Genomic DNA, 20,210 nt, shown 5'->3' on the forward strand with positions numbered 1-20,210 from the left:
AATGGTAAACCCATGATTTAAAACCCATAACTGTGATTCCAAACCGAAGCTCTTAACTGTCACGCCATCATCCTTTTATGTACACTTTAAGTAAAAGATTTTATAAATAGAAAAAACCCAATCGATACAACATATTTTGTCATTTCAGAAAGATGGGAGTTTTGTCTCTCCCTGGCTCGTTAAGTTCTCAGTGGCTCAAGAGCTTCAGGGCACGGGATTTTTTAATGAATGCCCTCGGGCTGCCTTTTCTTCCGGCACAAAAAGAGGTGAGGATACCAATTAGAATCAGGGCATGTTGGAGCTGAAAAAGGAAAAAGCAGCCCCTCCCAAAACAAAGCAAGATCGGTTTTAACAAACGAAAGCACCTCATCCTTTTAAGATCCCCAGAGAAGTGAAGTGACCTTGCTGAAGGTCACAGAGCTAGAAGCCAGGTCTTCTGCCATCCTTCAATATTGTGTGTTTTTCAAACATAGTATCCTGCTCCTCATTTTAATCAAGACACATTTTCCAATTGCCTTAAAATAACTACGTAAGTTTTTTTTTTTTTTTACAAAGTTTAAAATCCAGAAAGTACACTCATATATTATCAAATATAACATTTCAAAATTGAATTCTATTGGTCTAACATAAAACTTTTTATTCAATGCATTGTCTTATATTAAATACAATCCAAGATCTATATAACTGCATGAATTGATTTTATTTTTATATAAGTAAGTATTCTACAGCAATTATCTGCATTTCCCCAAAATACACCTCATTCTTTTGGGGCCCCAGTTATGTGGGGTGCCCGCTCATCCTGTGTGTCTCTGAGGCTGCCACAGTCCAGTCTCTCTTATGAGACACTCAGCCTCCCCCTCTGCTGGGTTCTCTCCCACTGCCTGGCAGATGCCACAGTACTTCCTACCCGAGGCATCCAACAAGACTTGCAAAATAGTAGCAGGTGCCTCCCAAATGGTGGGCGAAAGTAGGATGGAATAATTTAAATTATAAGTGTCTACTTATATATGGAAACTTCATAGAGAATTCTTACATTTTGGAAACCCAAAATAAAGACATTTGGTAGGGGGTACCTAAACAAAAAAACTGCTTTTCTGTGGCTAGATTATAATAGACTACGCCCATTATCCTTCCATGTGCTGTGATTTTCATTAGGGTAGTTCAGAATTCTATAAGTTGCATATATTAATAACAGGTAACATTGATTGATTACCTACCATGTGTCGCTGTGGTGGATGCTTTATAGACGTTTTCTTTTTATTTTCTAAAATGAACATGTTTCAAGGATTTTATTTAGCTCATTACCTAACTAGGGAAGCAGAAATATTAGGTCTGTGCAAAAGTAATTGCAGTTTTTGCTATTAAAAGTAATGACAAACACTGCAATTACTTTTGCACCAACCTAATATGTTACACATTGTCCAAAGGTAACTTCAGGAAACATATTTAGGCAATCAGGAATGCTGAATTTATAAATAGATATAAAACTGGTCTCTATATATGTATATATGTGTGTGTATATATATACATTTTAAAATTATGTATATATTTTATTCCTCCTATCTAACTGAAATTTCACATCTTTGGGCCAATATCTCCCCAATATTTTATCTTCTCTCATCCTCTTAACATTCAGAACAGGAAATACTACCTCTGTTATCCAGTCAAGGCAACTGCACTCTACCTAATATAACAGAAGAGGAGGACGAGGATTCAGCCAGGATCAGAGCTGAGTCATACTCCAAAACCTCACCCTTCTCCTCTCCGCCACCTGCCTCTCTAATAGTGTGTAAAGTGATCAGTGAGTGTCTACATAGGACTACTAATTCTTGAAAATTATTCACAGGAATTTAAAAACCATCCACAGTAGGACTAAATCTAATGTTGGCTACTCTTTGTTAGCCAAAGTAAACTGTAATGTAAAAGGAACATCTCATGGTCCCAAAGTCACATAGTTCAATTCAAAACCAAATCTGTTGCTTAGCACCATCCATGCCACATCTCCATTCGTGTGTGGATAATTGGGGAGTTTGCTTGGCCGTAAGTGAGAAATGAGGCACTGAGTCATAATAGTTAAAGTAGGCACAGTAACAGGTTTACATGCAGACTTTTAAGTCTGAATAAACTGACATCACAGAGAAGGCTGTGCTTCAAGATGGGAAATTCCTAAAATAACAAATACTGTCCTGAGATGCCTTAGGGCATGGCCAGTATTGCTAAGCTTGAGTCAAGAATCCGTGTGTGGATGTGGGTGTACATGGCTTTGTGTTGAGGTAAAAATATACAGATGGACTTGCAGCAAAAGAAGCTTGGGTCAATCAATCAAAAGTGTATCTGACATTTTATTCAGTCTTCAAGTAGCTACCTGAATATATTTTAGAATCGAACCAAGAGTATCCAGTTGACAACTTTATATTATTACTTATCTCTAACTCAATGCTATGACAGAGGTGACCAACAATTTTTAAATTACACAAGCCTTATTTATTTTATTTTATATATATATATATATATTTATTGAGGCGGAGTCTCACTCCCTCTGTTGCCCAGGCTGGAGTGCTGTGGTGCAATCTTGGCTCACTGCAACCTCCACCCCCCGGGTTCAAGTGATTCTCCTGCCTCAGCCTCTTGAGTAGCTGGAACTATGAGCACCCGCCACCACACCCAGCTCATTTTTGTATTTTTAGTAGAGTCAGGGTTTCACCTTGTTGGCCAGTCTGGCCTCGAACTCCTGACCTCAAATGATCCACCCATGTTGGCCTCCCAAAGTACTGGGATTACAGGCATGAGCCACTGCACCCAGCCAAGCATTATGGTTTCATGTTAGGTCCCCTTCAAATGTGCCTTCTACTTGAGAGCCAAGTGTCTTAAAATGATTATCTCTTCTACTAGGTCTCCAACATTTCAACATACATTTCTCTGTGGCTAACCTAAATAGACTACATAAGGTAATATACTATACATTAGTATACTCTGCATTAGAGTCAGTATCCCTAAAAATAGTAGCTAGCATTTAGTAAGTGTTTACTATGAACTACCATGATTCTAAACAGTTGAAGTATACTATCTCATTTAATCCTGACAACAGCCTCCTAGTATGTATTATCCTCATTCCACTGATGAGGGGCACTGGGCACAGAAAGGATAAGTAACTTCTTCAAGGTTACACAGCTAGAAAGTGACAAAGCAAAGGTTTACTCTCAGGCAGCCTGGATCCAGAGTCCTTATTCTTGAACAGTGTGCCATGCTGCGTCTCCCTGTTCCTTTAGGCGATCACCACAAGCATGCTCCGTCTTACCATTCTAGGAGAGATACAGACAGGCAGACAGTCCTACAACACTGCGGATTTACCGTCCTTGCTGTAAGGGTCATGGAGCATGGGTCCTCTACAAGAGATTCCAAAGTGAGCAACACATCGTTTCTACTTCTAGATGCTTGTGGTCTTGTTAAGGAGACCAGCCAATAAATGAGCAGGTGCAAACCACCCAGTAGGGTTAGGATGGAAAGGGAACACCCAAAACAGGGACACCCCACCAAGAATGCAGGTTCTGAAGGTTGATCAGAGGTTAGCCAGGATGTGAAAAGGAGAGGAGCAATGGAGGTAAGAGCTGAATTACCAGAAAGCAGGGCACACTGGCAGAAATCATGATGTCACACACTAGTCAGTAAAAACAAAAGACAGCGCCAAATATTTAGTTCCCAAGCAGATTTTTACGTCATGCTAGCATAACAAAAAGCATCAAAGTAATTCTGGTGATCTGAGGTGGCCTACACTATTTCTGAACAAACTGAAACCACTGAATAACACTTTCTTAATATTCAACAGTTGAACTCTGTTTTGTTCTTACCACTTGGCACTTATCTGGAATCTCCTATCTGAGAATATGTGAGATTGCTACCAACATTAGTTCATCCTCCAAATAACCTCATGAACGGAGTCAACTTAAATAAACAAACATCCATAGTGTATTAAATTATAATAAGTATAGAAGAGAGAAATTAAATATCTTGACAAGGTCACCTGATGAGGTCAATATTCTTTTCATCCTCACCCAGGAAAATCTGTATAATCTAGAAATTTACTTCTTACATTGTCTAATGTCCATTCAACTTGACAAGAATGAGATAATTTATCTGAAAGAAGGTAGTTGTTCATACACAAATCAATAAACGTAATCCATCACATAAACAGAACCAACGACAAAAACCACATGATTATCTCAATAGATGCAAAAAAGGCCTTTGACAAAATTCAACAGCTCTTCATGCTAAAAACTCTCAATAAACTAGGCATTGATGGAACATATCTCAAAATAATAAGAGCTATTTATGACAAACCCACAGCCAATATCACACTCAATGGGCAAAAACTGGAACCATTCCCTTCAAAAATCAGCACAAGACAAGGATGCCCTCTCTCACCACTCCGATTCAACATAGTGTTGGAAGTTCTGGCCAAGGCAATCAGGCAAGAGAAAGAAATGAAGAGTATTCAATTAGGAAAAGAGGAAGTCAAATTGTCCCTCTTTGCAGATGACATGATTGTATATTCAGAAAACCCCATTGTCTCAGTCCAAAATCTCCTTAAGCTGATAAGCAACTTCAGCAAAGTCTCAGGATACAAAATCAACGTGCAAAAATCGCAAGCATTCCTATACACCAATAACAGACAAACAGAGAGCCAAATCATGAGTAAACTCCCATTCACAATTGCTTCAAATATAATAAAATACCTAGGAATCCAACTTACAAGGGATGTGAAGGACCTCTTCAAGGAGAGCTACAAACCACTGCTCAACAAAATAAAAGAGGACACAAACAAATGGAAGAACATTCCATGCTCATGGATATGAAGAATCAATATCGTGAAAATGGCATACTGACGACAGTAATTTACAGATTCAGTGCCATCCCCATCAAGCTACCAATAACTTTCTTCACAGAATTGGAAAAAACTACTCTAAAGTTCATATGAAACCAAAAAAGAGCCTGCATAGCCAAGACAATCCTAACCAAAAGAACAAATCTGGAGGCATCACACTACCTGACTTCAAACTATACTACAGGGCTACAGTAACCAAAACAGCATGGTATTGGTACCAAAACAGATATATAGACCAATGAAACAGAATAGAGCCCTCAGAAATAACACCACACGTCTACAACCATCTGATCTTTGACAAACCTGACAAAAACAAGAAATGGGGAAAGAATTCCCTATTTAATAAATGGTGCTGGAAAAACTGGCTAGCCATATGTAAAAGCTGAAACTGGATCCCTTCCTTACACCTTATACAAAAATTAACTCAAGATGGATTAAAGACTTAAATGTAAGACCTAAAATCATAAAAACCCTAGAAGAAAACCTAGGCAATACCATTCAGGACATAGGCATGGGCAGATTTCATGACTAAAACACCACAAGCAATGGCAACAAAAGCCAAAATAGACAAATAGGATCTAATTAAACTAAAGAGCCTCTGCACAGCAAAATAAACTATCATCAGAGTGAACAGGCAACCTACAGAATGGGAGAAAATTTTTGCCATCTACCCATCTTACAAAGGGTTAATATCCAGAATCTACAAAGAACTTAAACAAATTTACAAGAAAAAAAAAAAAAAAAAACCCATCAAAAAGTGGGCAAAGGATATGAACAGACACTTCTCAGAAGAAGACATGTATGCAGTCAACAGACACATGAAAAAATGCTCATCATCACTGGTCATCAGAGAAATGCAAATCAAAACCACAATCAGATACCATCTCATGCCAGTTAGAATGGCAATCATTAAAAAGTCAGGAAACAACAGATGCTGGAGAGGATGTGGAGAAATAGGAATGCTTTTACACTGTTGGGGGGAGTGTAAATTGGTTCAAACATTGTGGAAGACAGTGTGGCAATTTCTCAAGGATCTAGAACTAGAAATACCATTTGACCCAGCGATCCCATCACTGGGTATATACCCAAAGGATTATAAATCACGCTACTATAAAGACACATGCACATGTATGTATTGCAGCACTATTCACAATGGCAAAGAGTTGGAACCAATCCAAATGTCCGTCAATGAGAGACTGGATTAAGAAAATGTGGCACATATACACCATGGAATACTATGCAACCATAAAAAAGAATGAGTTCATGTCCTTGGCAGGGACATGGATGAAGCTGGAAACCATCATTCTCAGCAAACTATCACAAGGACAGAAAACCAAACACCATATGTTCTCACTCATAAGTGGTAACTGAATGATGAGAATACATAGACACAGGGCGGGGAACATCACACACTGGGGCCTGTCAGGGGGTGGGGGTCTGGGGGAGGGATAGCATTAGGAGACATACCTAATGTAAATGATAAGTTGATGGGTACAGCAAGGCAACATGGCACATGTATACCTATGTAACAAACCTGCATGTTGTGCACATGTACCCTAGAACTTAAATAATAATAAAAAAAGCAAGCATGTAGTTGTTTATTTCTAACTACTAAATAGCCACAATGGTGAAAAGATTTTATCTATATAAAGCTTAAATCCTAAAGTAGAAACCAAATACATGCCAGGAATGAGAAGTGTGACATGATTTTGAAAAGTCTGGAAATAAAAAAGCCTAGAGGATGATAAGAACCCAACACAAGAATATCTGGGCCAAAATATTAACAGTAAATCTCATATACAAAAAAAAAAAAAAAAGAATAAGTCTAAGATAACAATTCTGTTCTACTTCCTCAGCCAGAGCAATCAGTTAAGTCATATAACTTTGCATGATTTGAAAAGGAGTTTCTTAATGTTGATCAATTCTTATTTGCAATAGTTTATCTAAGAAAACAAAGCAGGACATTCAGAAAGCTAGTGGTTTGGACAATAAAACAATGGTGGGAATAACATAATTAAATTTCAACATCCTGGTATGGTGAATCATGCTAAGGAGTACCTATTACTACAAGCTGTAGGAGATTTTTTTTTTTTTCAGATTTATTAGGTTTTGTTTTAATAAGGAGGAAGTTAGTTTGACACAGCCTAAAGGGAAGAGTTGAAAAACAGTTTTCAAGGCTCTGCAAGAGCTCATGCTGGAGTCACAGAACATAGTCATAGCTCGAATGAAAGAAAGCAAAACAAAAGGGAAAAATGGGGAAATAGCAGAACACGATGAACCTCTTTACAGATTGCAGTTCTGTCAAATGATTGTAGGTTGGAAGAAAAATCTTCCCAAATATGTGGTGGAAAAGGAAGGGCTTTTAGAGGAACTAGCCACTGAACATAAAGTGCAATACCGCCTGTTGTGTGCCTGCTGCAATCTTTACTCCAATGCCATGCAAGAAGCCACTCATTTTTTTCTCATCAAAGAAGCTCCCAGCTGAGTTCCTTGCATATAGCAGGAATGTAGCGGGAACTTGGTTCATGAGCTTAGTTGTGTTTTCCTAACTTGGGCAAGCAAGATGTGCCTTATATAGAGTTGTCCTGGAAATCTACAAAGAAGATCCAATGAACACAGCATACAAATCCGAAGGAAAAACAACAGCAGCAGCAAAAAAAAAGAACAACAAAACCGTGCTCTGAGATCTAAACTGTTTTCCAAAGTGTTAGGGTTTGGGTATTGGAGAGCAAGTATTTGCTCACCAGAAATGTAAATGAGAACATGTGGCAAGTAGCTGTCTCTCACTGCGCTTCCTAAGGGCCCAAACACACATGCACCTGCAGGGAGACATGGTATTTAGTGGCAGCTAGTTTTTGTAAGATTCATGTAAGATAATAATGGGAAGAAGAGAGCTTTCTTGCTCCATCCTCTGGAAGGCTCCCCCTCTATCCACTGAGACAACAATTATCTCTGCTAATTCTGAAAGGACTAGGTCTACAGACAAGAATTTCACTTCTAGGTACTGTGCTAGGCAAAGAAGATAGAGTTGTATAGACGTTTTCTGACCTCAAGGAACTTAATTCTCATGCCAGCTGATTAAGACACCAAAGACATAGTCAGAACATTCCTATAGTGGCATCCTTCACATCCCAGCTCATCTAGGGCTGGCCCTGCCACAAGCTTTGATTCTACAACGTATTCCTCTCTAAGTTCACGTACAAAGAAAACCAGAAGCATCAATTATCAAATTCCAGCAAATGCTAGCCAAAGAAGTGCTATCCCTAGAATAAGCCGAAATAAAATATTGCTTTAAAGCTGATATTTCAGATCTAGGAAATTGGTTCATTTTGTGCTGGTAGCCAATTTACAGCTTATTCATCTTCCCAGTTTTTATCCCCTCTACTAGAAGGTATTGATAAAGGGAAACCAAATGAAGTCATGTTAATTTATTAGTTTTTATACAAGTATGTTTTGTTTGAATGAGGTGTGAGTTCTTGTGGGTGTCGTGTCATTTTTATGCCTCTTTTCTATCATTGTAGGTAATTAGAATCTGATGGTATCTACAATTCTCAGGCCTTGATAATTCCTTGATCCAGCTGGATTTTGTTGAAATCATGGAGGACCTTTCTTTGTGAAAGTCACTGCAGGGAAAACAGAGATGAAGGAGAGAAAGCCCCAATCTCAAGGAGTCAACTCATTCTCAATATCAGGTTTTTTATAGTCTATATTTTCTGTAGACCTTGATGCAAAGGGCCTGTTATTTGTAAATATTACCAATGGATAAGCAGTGCTGTTTTTCATGACCCCTGATTCTTGTGCTTTTACTTACATTAGGTAAATGGGCGAATTGTAGGTGTTACATATTTAAGCCACCTCAGAAAAGAGCTAATAAAGGCATCTATGAAGATAAGCCACATCTTACATACTATACAGAATTAAAAAACAATCTTCATAATAGTTAATATAACACAATAAAAGCTAATACAAGGTGTTTGCTCTGTGCCAATCATATATATATATATATATATATATATATCTCCTAACTCTCACAGCAATTTCGTGAGAGGGGTACTATTATTATCTTTGTTTTACAGACGAGAATACAGACAGAGAGAGAGAGAGAGAGAGAGAGAGAGAGAGAGAGAGTAGGCAGAGATGGAAAGAGAAATTCCGAGAAGCTAATGACGGTGGAATAGCTTAATGTAGCACTAAGAGGTTGAAAAAGAGCAAAACCCCTCACAGCACCTCATTACTGAACTGAGTTTAATCAAAATCTGAAAAGAGAGTAAGAAATTCCAATGGCACTACACTGAGTTAGGTGACTGAGCTATAGCAAGCACAGGAAACAGTCACACAAAGATAGGCTTAAGTTATTGTTTGTACACAAATTAGCCTTGACTCTTTGAGGAAAGATTCCAATGATTGTTAAGATTTAGACAGAGATATCCTTAATAATTGTCAGGAAAATAAAACCAGTAATACAGGAAAGATAATGTAGAAGAGTGAGCAATGTGTTTAATAAAATAAACCATGAGAAACACAGGTTTGTTGCATATTTATGATATCAAACCCTAAAATAAAAATGTGTCATTTAAATACAATTATTTCATTGAAATATTAAAATATTTCTAAGCTTCAGAAATACAGCCTCGGTTTTCATTTCAACGTTTGCAGCCATGTACATCTGTGCAAATCTCATTTGAAAGATAAGTCAGGAGAAAATTAATAAATCAGAATATGTTTTTGTATCATAGGCAAGGGATAAAAAAGTTATATTGGGGTCTAAAACATTTGTTTTTGTTTCCCATTTAATAAAATTTCTGAATAAAAATGATTTTTAAATGTCTAGAAAAGGCTGGGCATGGCTGCTCATATCTGTAATCCCAGTACTTTGGGAGGCTGAGGCAGGAGGATCATTGAAGATCGAGAGCTGGAGACAACCCGGTGCAACATAGCAAGACCTGTCTCCATTAAAACATGGAAAAATTATCTGGGGCCGGGCGCAGTGCCTCATGCCTGTAATCCCAGCATTCTGGGAGGCCGAGGCAGGCAGATCACCTGAGGTCAGGAGTTCGAGACCAGCCTGGCCAACATGGCGAAGCCCTGTCCCTACTAAAAATACAAAAAAATTAGCTGGGCGTGGTGGTGCGTGCCTGTAATCTCAGCTACTGAGGAGGCTGAGGCAAGAGAATCGCTTGACCTCGGAAGATGGAGGTTGCAGTGAGCCGAGATCGCACCACTGCACTCCAGCTTGGGCAACAAGAGCAATAACTCCATCTCAAAAAAAAAAAAAAAAAGTTTCCGGCTGTGGTGGCACATACCTGTCCCAGCTACTCGGGAGGCTGAGGTGGGAGGATCACTTGAGCGCAGGAGCACAGGCTGCAGTGAACTATGATCACACCACCACACTCCAGCCTGAGTGACAGAAAGAGGCCCTATCTCTTTAAAAAAAAAAAAAAAAAAAAAAAAAAGAACGAAAGTTGATGAACAGTATATATAGAATATTGTCACAAAAATTACAAAATAGTGGAATATTATAAATCATGCATTTTAGGAGCCAGTGTTCTGAAGTTCAACTGCCTGGTTTGAATCACAGTTCAATCAGCTTACTAGTTTGGTCCAAGTTCCCTTGAACACATTACTTGGCCTCTTTCCTCAATTTAAAGAAAGAGTACCAAGAGCACCTACTTAATAAGGTTATAAGGTTGTTTTAAGAATAAAATAAAATAACATAATAAAATAATATTTGCAGTGCTCTGCTTGGCTCCTGGTGGGGACTCAACAGGCACTAGCTATTATTTTCATTATATTTCATGATATAAGCATTTACTATTTATGCATAAGGTACACTTAAGACAGAACTAGAAAATCAATTTCCTGAAGATTCCTAAAACCACTAGAAAAAAAGTAAAGCCCAGCTGACCAGCTATTTCAGTAATATACTCCTTAAAAATTCTATAAAATTTGACCTGAAGTCTAAAATAAAATTACCAGCCTCATTGATAGCAATACACACACATATATATGTAAGGCTTCCTAAGGAGGGATGTAGATATATTCTTAGGCAAGACAAAATATTTAATATATTAATTCTGACTTGGTATCCCTGGGGTTTTCCCAATCCAAAGAAATAAGCCTAGGGAAACTATAAAAAGCAACATCCTATAGTTTAAAAACAACACCAACAAGCAAACTGATCTGTTAATTCCAAAGCATTCATCTGCAAGACCGACCAACCACATTTGGGTAAAGGTGCCGTGCTCCTACAACATTTTTCAAAAACCTTGGATCATGTACAGTTTCTTTATACAGGCTTATTAGGTGGAGCTTGTTAAGACAGTAGTTAATACAGCAGATTTAAAAGACCCAGAAACTATCTTCTGGCAAATATCATTTTGAGTGGGCAGCACTCAAGACAAGCTTTTAATTTTCTATTCGCACGCCGCTTCATTCTTTTCTCCCCATCTGACACCTTTCACTTTTCCTCTACTTGACCTCAGTTTCATGATGTACAGCCAATGATGAAGTTTATAGTTCTAAATTTGATGCCTTGAACTGTTTAGAGACAAGACACTGCAACACTAGCAAAGTAATTAAATGTATGTTTTGTGTATGTGGCATATAACACAATTAATCTTGAATGATGTCATCGGTTACCATTTATCAGTATGTCTTACTTTCAAAAGTCATGTAGGAAATTCATGTCTCTTGGTTGAGAATATTAATTTATATACATTTCCTGTGAGCTGGAAACAGACGGAGAGGAGTACTTACTTTTGCTCAACAAAGAGAGGATCAAAGAATTCCGTCGTGATTTTGTTTGCATATAGGGAACAGCCGGTCATGGAGCACAGCCCTAACAAGTATCAGAGGGAAAGCACTATGGTTAGTGTGATTTCATTCACATCATCAATTACCTTGCTTGGAAGAAAGTTACTATTTACCTGACAGTATGAAGACAATCCCAGCCAAACAAGCAATTTTAGCTTTGGCTTTATCGGAGCCTCCGACTTTGGTACACTTCATGCCAAAGAGTGCAAATATGGAACCAAAGAAGCCCAGGCTGACAGCAGCGATCATAAGTCCTCTACATGCCTGGATATAACCTGCAATTAGAGTAGGTCATTTACGTTACATAAAGCATGTGGCTGTCCAGGGAGAAATCCTCATTTTACATTGTCATTCTGGATGTTTGTTTTCCAAAAAGATAACTGTAATGGTGAAAACATGTGGCAAGACAAGCAAGAAAGGAAAGCAAGTTAATCTACAGGGAGTGCCTATTCTAGGTCACACACTGTGAAGTGCGGTTTATGCGGAATCCTCAGGACAGATCTGTTATTTCCATATGCACTGATGAGGAAACTGAGGCACACAAAGGTTATGTGACTTACCAGAGGTGAGTTAGAAAGTAGCAGACATGGATTCCATCCCAAATCAGACTACAAGTTCCATATAACATTGCCTTGTACTGTGAAAAAACATCATCTGCCACCATCACAACTCTGTAGCTCCTCCGCTCATTGGACCTTAAAAATGTGTTTTAATGATTTTGACATTATCAAATGATAAGATTTATAACTGGGCAGCCGAAAGAGCTCCAAAGGGTCAAACCTTCCAATATTAGTGGAAGGTTATTAATAGGAGACTAACTGGAAAATCATCATGAACCATGGGGGGGGAGGGTCTAAGGGAATATTTTAGTGAAGTACTATTATTTTCAGGACATACATAATAAAACTGGGTTTTTAAAAGCACTATTTTGTAGAAGAGTCATTTATAGTGATTAAGTCAACTGTTCTCCTATAAATGAATGCCTTTAAAGTACCCTAAAAAGTATGTTCTGTGAGTTCGTTTGTTCATCCTTCCTGTGTTATTCTTTTTCTTAGTCACGTATTTTTATTTGCACAGCCACGGTACAGGGTAAACTTTAGTGTGGCTTTTGTCCAGGTTTTCACATTAACAGGGTTTAAACTAATAAGCTTTTACCACATAAGTCATTTTCATTTCAGCCTGAAACAATGCCATATTTCAATCTAAAATAGTGATAGTAGCACATACTGGGTGTAAGTAAATATTTGCTAAGCAAATGAACATATATACCTACATCAGATTTACATTTGGAATTAAACTTTTTAACTGGAAAAAACCTCTCATGTGCCAATATATGACGAGTCATTTATTAGTGGTGTTCAAGCAAAGCCACAATAAATAATAATTCCAAGATCATGATAATCATGAATTTAGGGAGTACATACTAGTGGCCTCCAGTTCAGTTTCTTCTTTTTCTTTTCTTTTTTTTAAGACAAGATCTTACTTTTGTCACCCAGGCTGGAGTGCAGTGGCATCATCATAGCTCACTGCAGCCTCCAATTCCTGGGTTCAAGAGATCCTCCTGCCTTAGCCTTCTGAGTAGCTGAAACCGTAGGCGCTTGCCACCACCTGTGGCTAATTTTTAATTTTTTTTCTAGAGACAGGGTCTCGCTATAATGCCCAGATTAGTCTCAAATTCCTGGCTTCAAGTGATCCTCTTGCCTCAGCCTCCCAAAATGCTGGGATTAGAGGTATGAGCCACCGCACCTGGCCCCAGTCTGTTTCTTTGGAAAAGAATGAAATTGAAGTTTTAATCCTATTCCTTGGACCTGTTTTTTAAGAGCTGCTCTACTTAATTGTAAACACTTTAGACTCCCACAGATGCAGATTGCAAGGACAGTCACCTTCTATTGTGTAGTGTGAACTATTTCCATACAAAAAACAATTTCACTAACACCGTGGCTATCAAAAACAGCAAAACTAACTTATTTTTAGGAAAACAGGATAATGAAGGCTTCTTTCATAGCAAACATTGTGCTGCAGGGCTATTTGGGTCTCCACTGCCAAATGCTGAACCAGCTCTATTTTAAACTTCAGTCCTCAAGTTCCCCAGCCAAAGCCCAGACAGCAGGTAGAGGCAAGACAGAGAGGGGAAGCCTGTTAGTCCCTTACAAGATTCAAGAGAGCCTGCGAGGACAACCCAGACTGGTCCATCGCTTGCCACCAGGGCTACTCGGACAGTGTGGTTTCACTCTTTTTGTGAAATTCATTTTAATCTCTGGTTTTGAGGTGTTATAACTGACTCTGACTGCAGTCATTAAATAAACAAAAAATGGGGGACTCATCTATTTATATATACTCCCAGGAAACATTAGCATGTACCCTAATTTGCATTTCCTTTAGTTATCTTCCATGCTTTGTTAACAGAAGGTGCAAGTTGTCAGGAATTTACCAAAGGTTAAATTCAACAATCTGGTCATTGAGAACACGGAATGCATTTCCCAGATGATAAACAGTGGGTAGAATCCCAGGCCAACCAATTTGATTCTTAATACGACAGGGAAAATAACAGTAGTCTTTAAACTTTATGTAATCACCACTCATAACATTTGTCCCAAGTTTCTCACTCTGAGATTCCCTGTCTCAGCCCTGGTATTGGCAGCAGGACCCGCTTTGGTCTCTTGACACAAGCATGAGAGGAGAAGTGGGCAGGGCAGATTCTGATCTGGTCAGGTCCTTCTTTTGTGCCAACCAGAACCTGGATTTGGAAAGTGAGGTACCTTTCTCCAGCAGGAACAGTAGCAATAACTTGCCAATTTTGCGCATGCACAAAGAAGGCAATTTACAAGGACAATCATTGGCCAGATTTTCTGAAATGGAGAGCAAAGAGCTGGGGATAAACTCCCCTGCCAACCATAAATGTAATGGAGTTGCTCGTAAGCCTGAGATTTGTAAATTCTCCGTGTTCGAAGGCTACCAGTCCTTACAACACCCACAGATCAGAGCCAAGATGATTCCAACAAACCCTTTCAGAGTTCATCTTTTGCAAAGCAGACCTCTACAGCCTTGCTTTTTAACAGTTCCTGAGGGCAAAACTTACAAGTAACACCAGCAGGAGAAGTGGTAGTAAAAACCTAGTCAAGGAGGCCATTATTTTTGACAGGTCTAATTTACTGACACTGTTAATAGCTAATTAACACATTAAGGTGCTGAGGCATGAACATATTTATTTAGAAGTTCTCTGAAGTATAATTTATAGTTAGTTCTCCGGGGAGAAATGGCAAGCATTCCCACTAGCAAAAATAGATGGCATCCACTAAAAACAAACTGGCTGAAAATTATTCTCAGCTGAAGTTCAAGTGGTACTTTGAAAGGAGTATGGGTTAACAATAAACAGAAATCACAAGCTCATTCAACTGTGAAATTTTCAAATAGTAAAATACAGCGACTTTAAATGAATGAACTCTGTTGGAGGAAACCTTCAAGGTGTTCCTTAAAAGTTAAGTGTTTTCCAAATTACGTGTACTTTATTTTCAATTGCAAATCAGCAAAAAACGAAAACATCCACTTGGTGGAGACAGTTTGCTAATAGCACCTGTGCTAGTTGATGCTTTTTTTTTTTTTTTTTTTTTTTTAGGGGGGAAAAAAAGAATGTGCTTTTATTTTCCTGGTAGCTTTGTGTATTTCTGCAAATCCTTTGAGAGAACAGTGGTATGAGGAGGGCAGGAACTCTAAAGTTTCACCTCTCGTGCTTCTATTTACCCGAGGTATGCCCTTGGTTATAGGACCTAATCTGTCTGAGGCTCAGTTCTCTCATCTGTAAAACAGGGATAGCAGCACCTCCTTCACAGGATGAATGACATGGGTGTCTGCTGAGTAGTATGAAAGTCATCAAAGCATCCCTTCATATTATAATACTACAGTGGATTCTAAGCAGAAATTAGAGCTGGGTTCTTAACATGGCATAACATTAAATCTAGACATAGAGCTTTGCTAGGCCTCATTTTCCTTATAAGGAAAACAAGTGGCAATGATACCCCTAGGGGAGGGGAATCAGAGAATTCTTTATATAAGAAATATAGGGCTGGGCGTGTGGCTCACGCCTGTAATCCCAGCATTTTGAGAGGCAGAGTCGGGCAGATCACTTGAGGTCAGGAGTTCAAGACCAGCCTGGCCAACATGGTGAAACCCTGTCTCTACTAAAAATACAAAAATCAGCCAGGTGTGGCAGTGGGTGCCCGTAATCCCAGCTACTCAGGAGGCTGAGGCAGGAGAATCACTTGAACCCGGGAGGCGGAGGTTGCAGTGAGCAGAGATCATGGCATAGCACTCTGTCATAGGGGACAGAGTGAAACTTTGTCTCAAAAAAAAAAAAAAGGAATTCAGAATAATGACCTCATCATTTGACTCCAAGAGTTCTTCCACCTAACACAAGATAGGCAAGAGTCACGAGCCTTCTCGTTCCCTTCCTGGATCGTCTTCCCAATCTAGAGCTCATGCCTGGGTTTAAGGGCAGGGCTGTTCTACTCAGGTCACCATGGCAACTTTCTCCAAAGGCAATGTCAGGACCAGCACCCACCAGATACGGCTGCCCTGGGAATGCAAGGTAGAGAGGACGAACAGAGGGGCCCTACCCTGGAAGCCTCCACTTGCAGGTGGGGGAATCAACTCCCCTCCACAGGAAAACACAGTTGCGTGATTTAACCCTTCAAAATGTTATTCTGAGAGATGCAGAAAAGTAAGTTTGTTTTGCGGTAAGAGTTGCCCTCTTAAGCCACAGATGGCAAAGTCATCAAAAAACAGGCTGATACATATGATTCTATTACAAATTTCAAAGTCCTGTATGAGAAAAGGCACCACAAATTTAAAAGACAAACAATGGTGTGAAATTGCAACCTGCATCACAAATCAAGGACTGAACAAATCATCAAAACCACAAAGAAACAACAGAACCATGGGCCTAAGATATGGACGCCAATTCACAAAAGAGAAAAAAACAAATGATCAGTAAATATATAATAAGATGGATTTTGACCGTTTTTATAACCCGTGATTTTGACCATGGCAATAAGGGAAATTCCAACTAAAGTGATAACAAGATGGCCGCGCGTAGTGGCACACACCTGTAATCCCAGCACTTTGGGAGGCCAAGGAGGGTGGACAACCTGAGGTCAGGAGTTCGCGATCAGCCTGACTAACATGGTGAAACCCTGTCTCTACTAAATACAAAAAAAATTAGCCGGGCGTGGTGGCACATGCCTGTAATCCCAGCTAGTTGGGAGGCTGAGACAGGAGAATTACTTGCACCTGGGAGGTGGAGGTTGCAGTCAGCTGAGATTGTGCCATTGCACTCCAGCCTAGGCAACAAGAGCAAAACTCCATCTCAAACAAACAAGCAACAACAACAACAACAAAAAACCGACAACAAAAACTGGATTAACAGAGTGGTGAGAATGTGGAGAAGCAGGTACTTTCATACACTGTCAGTGGAAAGTAATTTGACAGTATGAACTGAATATTAAAATGCACGTGTATTCTACTGCTCTTACAAAACCATTTCTCAGTGGAATGGAGTCTACAGAAATATACACATGTACAAAGAGGTGAATATAAAGATTTTCAGTAAAGCACCACCAACAAAGAAAAGTTGGAAAAGGTCCAATGCCTACAATGGATCCATGGTTAAGCCATTTTGTGCAGTCTAATGAATATACCATACATCGGTTACACAGAGTCACTTCTATTAATTACTGACTTGGAAAAATATATTAATTTTAAAGTGTTGTACAACAGTAGGTAGTGTCATGCCATTTATGTTTTTAAAAGTCATTTTTTAGTCACATGAGCACACAGGAAGACCATTTTGCAAGTTGGATGGCATATGAATGTCACTCCTCTCTGCTCTCCTCCCAGCTAACCAGGACAACTATTCCTACTTCCTCTTCACTCCCTGATCTGCCCCCAAACAGGTTTGGTACCACCTCCACTCTCACTGCAGACATGTAAGAGAAAACTTTATTATTCTGCACTTAATAATATTCATAGAGCATTTATTTCCTTCTCTCCTTTGTCCCCCGGCTGTCCTACAGAAGGAAGCATACCTATCTGGCACGATCTCAGGGAGCAATAGAAGAGTATTACAACAGAAGAGTGTTCAGAGGACAGTAACATATTGCTGACTATAAACCACAGAAACAAGAGAATGCCTGTTTATCTACCTGGATGCGTGCTCTACAAACCACAGAAAACTCACCGGTAATGCTGGCGGAATAAACACTGTTCTGGCTGCTTATTTTACCCAACAGGACACGGACCCGGGCGCCACCCTTCTAAAACTAGATGCGTATTCCTTATACGGAGGGTTCCATCAAATACCACGTTGAGCAACAGTTTGCTTTTCGTGGCAAACCCCATCTTAGAGGAATCAATTATTTTCTTTCATTTACACAGCTGTGTAAACAAAAACTGCAAGTGCGGTAATAAAAGAAAAAGAAACACCTGAAATCTAGAAATACGTAATGTAAATAACTCCTCTTAAGTTTCTGCCGGGATCCGTTTGCTGTAAAATCCTGGAAGCAAAGAGCCTAGAACTTGGGCAATCACTGGGACCGGGCTGACATCGGCTGTTGTCTTGAAACGCAACAGAGCCAGAGTTCCGTGTGAATATCCACCAGCTGCTACCAGCAAAAGGCCTAACCGGAGCGACGCAGGTGAACCTCTACAAAGGAATAACCCAGGACAGCAGCAGGCACCGGGGACTCGGATGCAGAACTGGTCAGCTCCCGGGCGCCACGCTCGCACGGCCCAAGATTCCCTACCCACTGCCGACTCATTGCGGCACCGCAAGGGCTATTATTTTCCTAAAACTCGGAGGAAGTGTTTGCAGTGTTGCCTCGGCGGACAAGTTTGTAGAAGCTCTTTAAAGGGAAACAACAACAAACCCTGCAATATGTTTTCCCCCTTCCAACCTCGCACCCCCCACCCCCGCCTACTTTTAAAAGAACCAACGAAATGGCTCAAGGGAGGTCAGGACAAGCGGATTTGGCTTGCAATGACACCGTTTACATCAGAACCCAGCCTTCGGGGAACGTAGGGGAGGTGGAGGAGACAAGTCCCTGCAGCATGAACTGTGGGTCCCAGCAGTCCCCAAGATATGGGGGGTGGAGGGGCAGCCGCGTCCTCGACTCTCAGGACGGCAAAGCTCCCCCATCCCCCGACGCCCGGGAGTCACCAACCCGGGCCTGTCTGCGTGTCCCCCCTCCCGGGGTCCCGGGCTCGAACAGGCGCCCCGCGAGACAGCCGTCAGGAGAGGACGGGCACCAGGGACCGTCCCCGGCTCCCTGAGGCCCTGTGGAGAGAGACGGGTTGGGCCTCAGAAGAGTCCAGTCCGGGGGTCCCGCTGGGAGTATTGGGGACCAGAGGGCGCCCAGCGGACTGGCCATCGAGGAGGGAGGGCCGAGGGCGGGGGCCGCGGGGATGCAGACCGTCCAGCGCCAGCATGGAAGGGAAGTCCTTGCAGTTGGAGACGCCAGTGGAGTCGGTAACGCACGCCTTCCACAGGTTGGCCCAATAGGTGGCGGTGGTGATGACCGTGCCGTCAATGGTAGACACCTTCCAGTAGTCGGTGGGCAACGTGGAGGACACCAGTACCCAGCCCGAGATGGAGACCATGAAGGCGATGATCTCCGAAGCCGTGCTAGCCATGCCGCCCGCTGCAGCCCTGCTCGCTCTCGCGCTCCCACTCTGCGCCGCGACCCCCGCACTCCCAACCCCGCGGCTCTGCCTCCCGCCTCCGCCTCCGTCCACTGTCCCCGCCCACCGCCCCGCCCACCGGACCCGGCGCCAGGGGGCGAGCGCGATCCGGCACACCCACGCCCCGGCCCGTGAGGGGCTCAGAAGGCTGGCGGTCGCCCCCGGATTCTCCACCTGCAGCTGGCCAGCGCCCGCGTGCGGGAGGAAGGCCGGCCTGCGCTCCCCTGCGCCGAAGGGCCGCGGAGAAGAGCTCGCTTGTTGGAGCGGCTCAGGTTCAGACTGGCATCGGGTGTGGACAGCCTGCTGCGCCCCCACCTCACCACCCCGACCCAGCCCTACCCAAGGCAAATAGCTTGGCTTCCTGACTACCTTGTAGAAGCAGAGCAGGAAAAGCCTTTTGCGTGCCCTGAAAGGACACGGTTTGGCAACTCAGTCCTCGGTTTGCTGAACTCTAAAGGTTTGCGTGCCACGCTTGTTTGGGTGACTCTGTTTGACTTGTCAAGGAGGGATCACTGTGCAGATTCTGGGCTGGAAACCGGCCTTGCCCTCAAAACTCTGCAGTTCTTTTTGGCCTGGTGGTATGCGGAAAGTCATGGCAAAAAGGTGCGTGGCACAGGCCTAAAGTCAAGATAGCAGCAGATGGGGCATCCTGACAATCTTGATCTTGCTGGTGTACTCATACCAATGCACTACACAGAGGGCATTTGTTTAACACATTTTCCCTGTAGGTCCATTCCAGCTCCCAGGTCTATGAAAGGATGCTGCTATCCCAGTCAAAACTGCC

At 41.3% G+C, this 20,210-nt stretch overlaps 1 protein-coding gene across 3 annotated transcripts in view; it reads right to left on the minus strand.

The window, feature by feature from the left end:
- Nucleotides 1-20,210, minus strand: part of LOC105477374 (claudin 10) — a 142,599-nt gene that overhangs the window by 7,387 nt on the left and 115,002 nt on the right. For 2 of the 3 annotated variants that reach the window (XM_011733860.3, XM_011733854.3), the window contains exons 2-3: nucleotides 11,809-11,970; nucleotides 11,639-11,720 (exon numbers count right to left, since the gene is read on the minus strand). In XM_011733860.3, the coding sequence (XP_011732162.1) occupies nucleotides 11,639-11,720; nucleotides 11,809-11,970 (244 nt within the window). Of the gene's footprint in view, nucleotides 1-11,638; nucleotides 11,721-11,808; nucleotides 11,971-19,158; nucleotides 19,441-20,210 lie in introns of those variants that run through there. The other variant, XM_011733850.3, reaches the window with a different exon arrangement.

The sequence above is a fragment of the Macaca nemestrina genome, chromosome 16, assembly GCF_043159975.1.
Source record: "Macaca nemestrina isolate mMacNem1 chromosome 16, mMacNem.hap1, whole genome shotgun sequence".
NCBI classification, from domain to species: Eukaryota; Metazoa; Chordata; class Mammalia; order Primates; family Cercopithecidae; genus Macaca; species Macaca nemestrina.